Source organism: Podarcis melisellensis (assembly GCF_964234715.1).
Source record: "Podarcis melisellensis genome assembly, chromosome: 1".
Taxonomy (NCBI): Eukaryota; Metazoa; Chordata; class Lepidosauria; order Squamata; family Lacertidae; genus Podarcis; species Podarcis melisellensis.
Window position 1 is genome coordinate 55877636 of NC_138528.1, and position 7615 is coordinate 55885250.

At 42.2% G+C, this 7615-nt stretch overlaps 1 protein-coding gene across 2 annotated transcripts in view; it reads left to right on the forward strand.

Annotated features, from left to right (window-relative positions):
* Window positions 1-7373, forward strand: part of PAMR1 (peptidase domain containing associated with muscle regeneration 1) — a 44315-nt gene extending 36942 nt beyond the window's left edge. For both annotated transcript variants that reach the window (XM_081891495.1, XM_081891496.1), the window contains exons 8-12: window positions 373-585; window positions 2313-2379; window positions 3558-3790; window positions 3876-4168; window positions 5951-7373. In XM_081891495.1, the coding sequence (XP_081747621.1) occupies window positions 373-585; window positions 2313-2379; window positions 3558-3790; window positions 3876-4168; window positions 5951-6487 (1343 nt within the window). In that variant the 3' untranslated portion in view covers window positions 6488-7373. The remainder of the gene's footprint in view (window positions 1-372; window positions 586-2312; window positions 2380-3557; window positions 3791-3875; window positions 4169-5950) is intronic.
* Window positions 7374-7615: the final 242 nt, after the last annotated feature.

The window sequence follows — 7615 nt, forward strand, 5'->3', positions numbered from 1 at the left end:
CCAATGGAACAACCTTTGCCAACCTGGTGTCCTTTGAAATGTTTGAACTACAACTCCCATGAGCCCCAACACAGCTGTGCTGGCTGGGGCTGATGGGAGTTGAAGTCTGAAACATCTGGAAAGCACACCTAGCTTGGCTAAAGCTTGAAGTAACTTCATTGCAATGCTCAATGGAATTAGATTTCATCAGATCAAACTGTTTATACCTGTAGTGTCATTCTGCAGTTGCAATTACTACTTCTTTAATGCTCGTAAAAGGAAAATTAATAATATGCACGGCAATGTACAATAAGTGTATGAACTGTGGAATGATCTGATGGTCAGGATTAATACTTTCTGCATGGAAAATAAAATGTATCCCCTCGCTGTTAGTCACAGAAGATAGAAACTGCTCTGATCCTGGTGCTCCACTCAATGGGTACAAGAAAATGATGGACGGTACTGCATTGATGAACGGCCGGTATGCAAAAATTGGAGCAGTTATTACATTCTTTTGCAATAACTCCTATGTTCTCAGTGGCAATGAGCAAAGGACCTGCCAAGATAATGGAGAATGGTCAGGAAAACAGCCAATTTGCATTAAAGGTAATTTACAATCCCTTTTATGACAACTAACAATTTGTTGTTTTTTACATTGGCTTAGTTTTATAGCGGAGACATAATGAGATACAAGCTGCTTCATGGCAAATATCAATACAAGGATGGATTGGCACCCATTGCAGAGGCAGACAGTTTTTGCCAATCATCCTCCACTGTTCTCAGTGAAGTTAGAATCTACTCCAGCAGATGTGTATTTCTAGGTTTTTAAAGTGCACATATGCACAAGAAATGACAAAAACTCATTTTCTGCAAAATGTTTGCACCAGAACCTAAAGATGGGGCACTTTTGGTTTGTACTTGATGGCTTTCAGTGGTCAGCCATGGGGGGCTGCAGGTAAGGAGGTTCCATGGCTCAGTTATTTTCTCATTCTCTGGTGACCCCACCAACATTTGCTTCCACTGACTGGTAGGGTTGTAGTGTCTTCCAGATCAACCTTGACCATTGTCTAGGCAACTGTTGGCATTTACTGTATTTGTCTGCCTTCTGGCATTGACTCTTGTGCCGAAGTTTCACTTCCCTTCCAGGCTTCCCTCCAGGCTCATGCCTCTTGCTTTCCATTCTGCCATCTCTTTATCAGTGTGATCTTCATTATATGTGCTTGGAAGGAAGTCATATTTAAATCCCATTTATTTCAATGGGAACTGACTGTAACTAGGCTGCAATCCTATATGCACTTATCAGGGAGTAAGTTCCATAGAGCTCAGTGGGATTTACTTCTCAGTAAGGATTCGGTGGATTTCACAATTAGTCTGGATCCAAATGTGTCATTTGGAATGCTACTCGCCCCAAAGTGGAAAGAAGCAAAAGAAAAATGGATACAAAAACTTATAGAATATGCAGAAATGGCAAAACTTACCAGAAGAATAAGAAATCAAGATAACAAACTTTTTATAAAAGAATGGAAATTGTTGATTGAATATTTACTGATAAGAACACTGGTAGAATTATTACAACAACCTGCAGTTTCATAAGAGTATATATTTAAAGGAGATAATTAAATGAATTTGGAGATGCAGAAGATAAAAAAAATTAAAGAACCGCAGAAAGAGGGGGAAGGTAGTCAAACTTTGAAATGTTAAATTGATTGTGAAACTAATGAAATATATAAACTTGAAAAGTATAAATAAAAACCAAATGTGTCATTTCTAACATATAGTTATCCAAATAAAGGGAGGTACCTGTGGCCCGCCCAATTGCTATTGGACTACATGTCCCATCATCCAAGACAATTTGCCTTGCTGACTGTGGCGGATGGAAGTTGTAGTCAAGTAACATCTGGGAGGCCACCAGTTCTCCTTCCCGGATCTAGAACTCATGCTAGTTTACAGTATTTTAACATGTACATACATTTAAAATGCACAGCTAAGCTTCTCTCTGAAAATACCGTATTTTTCCATGTATAAGACTATGCTTTCCCCCAATTTTTTAAAGTTTGAAATTGGGGGTCGTCTTATACACAGAATGTTTAAAATATTTATTTCTTAATTTTGGGCTCAAAAAATAGAGCTTGTCTTATACATGGGGACGTCTTATCGACGGAAAAATACGGTAGCTGCTTTGAAAAGAAAATCCAGGTGCTGCTATTTTGTATACTGATTGCCTCTCATCTTGAGACATTGCTATTAGGAAAAGGAAAGGATGGACAGGTATATGAAACATAACTTTCAAGTATGGAAAAGCATTGTGGAACACTGTATTTTTTCCCCCCTAGCTTGCAAAGAGCCAAAGATCTCTGACCTGGTGAGACAGAAAGTACTCCCTATGCAGGTTCAGTCAAGGTGAGATCGCAGTGTCTTAACTACAGTGTTAACAAGCAATATTGATACCTTTTTCCTATGTGTCCTAGCTTGTTTGGGCATCCTACCAAATGCTTTGCATAAACAACACTGATGTTCCAGAAATAACGGTTGCTAGTTGGATGGGGGTACCCTGGGTATAGACATCCAAGCTGATGAAGTTACCCACAAGACAACACAAACTGTAGGTAGAGATGGTCACAGATGTTGTATCAGTAAGCACTGTAACTAATAATGCAACACGTGAGACATCCCAGGACTTTTCTATGGATTGCTGATAGATCTGTTGCAGCTTTGATAGTGAAACCTAAGAGATGAAATGGTGGGGAGGAAGGATCTTCCGAGATCCTACCTTTAATGATAAATTGACTGATATATTTTAAAGGTAAGCTCTGGACCAGGCTCCATCAACCTTGGCCCTCCAGATGTTTTTGGCCTACAACTCCCATGATCCCTAGCTAGCAGGACCAGTTGTCATGGATGCTGGGAATTGTAGTCTCAAAACATCTGGAGGGCCGAGGTTGAGGAAGCCTGCTCAGGACCATCTCAAAGCTGTAAGCTTATAAAGGATCCTCACACACAACTCCCAGCACTTGGATGTCTGTCCCCACCCCGCCAGTGGGGGCATGGCCATACATTTTGTGGTCCTGTCTCTTTTTCTGCACTTTTAGATTGAGCAGCCATTTTGGAGTCCATGGCACTTTCTCAAAATTCCAAATGTGCCCACTCACCCAAAAAAGTTGATGATCCCATCTGGACACATTCCAAAGAATTTTAGATCCACTTGCCACAATCTAGCCCAGTTAGGCATGATTAAACCCACTGCACACCCAGCTCTGAGATGGATTCTGAGCAATGAAATTTATTGGCTACGAAAACGCAATTAAATCACTTCGGTAGGGTTTAAGCACATGCACAGTTTATCTGAATTGTACCCATTAAACCAGGCATGGCCAAACTTGGCCCTCCAGCTGTTTTGGGACTACAACTCCCATCATCCCTAGCTAACAGGACCAGTGGTCAGGGATGACGGTAGTCCCAAAACAGCTGGATGGCCACGTTTGGCTATGCCTGCATTAAACATTTGCTTATATGTGACATAAAACACTGTGATGACAGGTTTTGGGTGATATTCCTATGTTCTTTATGCATCGAAACAGGGAAACCCCTTTGCATCGGCTCTATTCGTCGACATTTAACAAGCAGAAGCTGGACGTATACCCAACCAAAAAACCATTACTACCATTTGGAGAACTACCTCCAGGATTCCAGCATCTTCACACACAGCTTCAGTATGATTGCATTTCTCCTTTCTATCATCGTTTGGGAAGCAGCCGGAGAACCTGTCTGAAAACAGGGAAGTGGAGCGGGAGAGCTCCTTCATGCATCCCAAGTAAGAAGCCTCTGAAACATATAATACCTTGGAGAAAAACCAAGACAACAGCAGCAATTATAATTTTATCTCTCTTTTCTGACAGTCTGTGGAAAGGCAGAAAACACCACTGTTCCAAAAACATCCTCAAGCAGATGGCCGTGGCAAGCAGCCATCTATAGGAGGCCCAATGGGGTGAAGGTTCCCAGTCACAGAAAAGGGGCCTGGATATTGATTTGCAGCGGGGCCCTTCTAAATGAGCGCACAGTCGTGGTGGCAGCCCACTGCGTCACCAATCTGGGGAAGGTCACTGTTCTCAAAGCAGCAGACATAAAAGTTGTTCTCGGCAAGTTCTACAGAGATGATGATAGAGACGAAAAGACCATACAGAACTTGCGGGTGAGTAAGGCTTTGAGGCGCCATGACACTGTGCATCTGCAAACAGGTGCAAAGGCCCACAGAAAGGGACTGCTGCACATTCAGGACTCTGTGTTGAAACAGAGAGACCATTTGGGGACTGCAAATGTAAGTACAGTCGTACCTTGATTCTCGAACGCCTTGGTGTTTTGGCTTCCGAACGCTCAAAACCCAGAAGTGTTCCGGTTTCCAAACATTTTTTGGAAGCCGAACGTCCAGCATGGCTTCCACTTGAGTGCAGGAATATAATATAATACAGTACAATACAATATAATGGGATATATTTCTATTCTACTCTATAATCTCTCACAATGTGATTATATTTCAGTTTCCTCATTAAATGTTTGGCATCTTAGATGAGATTGCTTTTTTTAAAAAGTGCCAGCTAATACCAGTGCTAATTAGAAAATATATTTAGTAAGGCAGGCATCCCGTATACTCTTGGCTGTGTGCATCATTTCATTTGCTGACTGCATTTTGGAAAACAGTGAAAATCTGAAAGCTTAAAGCTGAACTTGTAAATTTGTTGTCCCTGGTCAGCTCTGCTGGAAGGTTTATTCAGCTGTCATTTGGATCAAGTAGGTTTACCAACTTGAAGTATTATAAGATAACATCTCAGGCAATTTCCTAGCCAGCTATTTGTTACCATGAAACCCATTTGTAGTCAGAAGGCCTATACACTGCTATGATCGCTCTACTTGTTAGGATTGCCTGGTATTGCAAAATCTTCATCTTCATTTGCCAATGTTTTAAAGAAATTTTCTAGTTGGCATCAATAACTTTTTTTAAAAGTCTGAAGGCTCTACGCATTCTGTTCTAGTTACCCAGACCAGACACTCAGGAGTACTGCACTACAGAGTATTCCCTCTCCTTCCCCCTGGCCCTGGTCATTGCAGATGCAGAATTTTTGCACTTCCAATACTGTGATACCTCCTTCCCCTGCCAGTCTCTGAGAAGCACCTCACAGTATGTTTGCAAAGGAATCTGCCATTCAGCTGTGAAATGTATGCAGATCTGTCCAGTGTAAATGACCTTGCTACAAAATACTGCTACAAAATACTTGCTACAGAAATTACAGTTTAAATGAAAACATGTGGACAATAGCCATTTGACTTCCTATTCAATAGTGTAATCTACCATAAGATCTTTCTAAATAATGACAATGAGTCACCAGCAGCAATGGGACCACTTTACAATGACTAGAGACACCTCAGAATTTCCCAGTTGTATATATTATGTTCTAACACATTTTTGGGAACTGACTGTTTTAACTGGCTTGGTGCTGCAGTGTTTTTATGTATGTTTTAACAGATCGCACACAGTATTCTATTAATACAGTGGTACCTCGGGTTACATACGCTTCAGGTTACAGACTCCACTAACCCAGAAATAGTACCTCAGGTTAAGAACTTTGCTTCAGGATGAGAACAGAAATAGCGTGGCACCGGCACGGCAGCAGCGGGAGGCCCCGTTAGCTAAAGTGGTGCTTCAGGTTAAGGTTAAGAAAAGTTTCAGGTTAAGAACGGACCTCCGGAACAAATTAAGTACTTAACCCAAGGTACCACTGCATTTATATTTTTTAATGATAGCTTTTCCCCTGGTTTTTTTTAGCTCTTTCTATTTTAGCCTCCTTGAGTCCCTTTCAGGGGAAAAGTATTATTATTATTATTATTATTATTATTATTATTATTATTATTTCAAGTAAATGGTGAACTGAAAATGAAGCCGTTATAATTTGTTGACTATTTCTGGGCTCTTTCCTAGATTTCAGCCATCATAGTTCACCCTAACTATGACCCTATCTTGCTCGACTCCGACATTGCTCTCATTAAACTCCTGGACAAAGGGAAAATCAGCAGCCGTGTCCAACCCATATGCTTGGCATCCATACGCGATATCGATCCACCCGCAGATGACTTGCAGATAATGATCACTGGCTGGAAGATCCTGACAGATGTTGCCGATCCGAGCTACAAGAACGACACCCTGCGCATGGGGACTGTTCAGATGGTAGACTCCTTGTTGTGTGAGCAGCAGTATGAGGAAAATGGCATCCAGGTCAGCGTCACCGAGAGCATGTTTTGCGCCAAGCAGCACCCCACAGCCTTTTCCAACATCTGCCCTGCTGAGACTGGAGGCATTGCAGCTATAGCTTTGCCAGGAAAATCATCTCCGGAGTTAACCTGGCATCTCATGGGGTTAGTGAGCTGGGGCTACGATAAAACATGCAGCCTAGAACTCTATGCCGGCTATACCCGAGCCATCCCTTTCAAAGACTGGATTGAGAAGAACATGAAATGAAACACTCCCCCCACTCTCCCCTCCATTTTTTTTTTAATGTTAAATATATTCATTTCTCTCACAGTCTCTGATACTTTAGATTTGTCACCCCATTGATGGAACACCTGTGGAATAAAGGTGAAGCAGGGGTCTCAGCAATTTGATACAGGCTAGCTATCAAGAGGGACGCGGGTGGCGCTGTGGGTTAAACCACAGAGCCTAGGACTTGCCGATCAGAAGGTTGGTGGTTCGAATCCCCGCGACGGGGTGAGCTCCCGTTGCTTGGTCCCTGCTCCTGCCAACCTAGCAGTTTGAAAGCACACCAGTGCAAGTAGATAAATAGGTACCGCTCTGGTGGGAAGGTAAACGGCATTTCCGTGCACTGCTCTGGTTCGCCAGAAGCGGCTTAGTCATGCTGGCCACATGACCCGGAAGCTGTATGCTGGCTCCTTCGATCAATAAAGTGAGATGAGCACCGCAACCCCAGAGTTGGCCATGACTGGACCTAATGGTCAGGGGTCCCTTTACCTTTACCTTTTGCTATCAAGCCGGACCACTTCATCTGTGCCAGAGGCTCTGCACACAGCAGATGGGGTGGCAAGTCCCCCCCTTTTCTCCTGGTGGGAATAGGGCGCGCATGGATGGTGGGTTGTTGTACCAAAAAACACAACAACCTGAAGTAGCGGTCTTCAATCTATATTTAACGATCACCTGAATAAAACAATTAGAATTATTTTCATCCGAGTCTGAGACAGAGATGAGGCTGGAAAGAGATAATTAGGGGGCTGAATGAATTTGTTATGGTCACTTAGAAGCTATCTATATTGCCGTATTTTATGTTGTATTATTTGCCCTCCTGAGTACATTACACATTCAAATAAACAAAGGTTTCTTTTAAACCTGAAAACCAACACTTTACCATTTATTCCTCCGAGTCTGATCGATCAAAAATAGTTTTTCTCTCTTTGGAAAGGTAGAACCAGAAAAATGTAGACCACTAAATTCTATCATTTTTCAAACATTCTGTCTTGATGGATCCCCTTCCTCATTGACTTGTTTAATGTGTCTACAGTTGAACAACTACAGATAGAAGAAGGTTCTGGCACAAGTTCAAGGCCCCCAGTCAGTTCATGAGGAGGATTGGCCGTT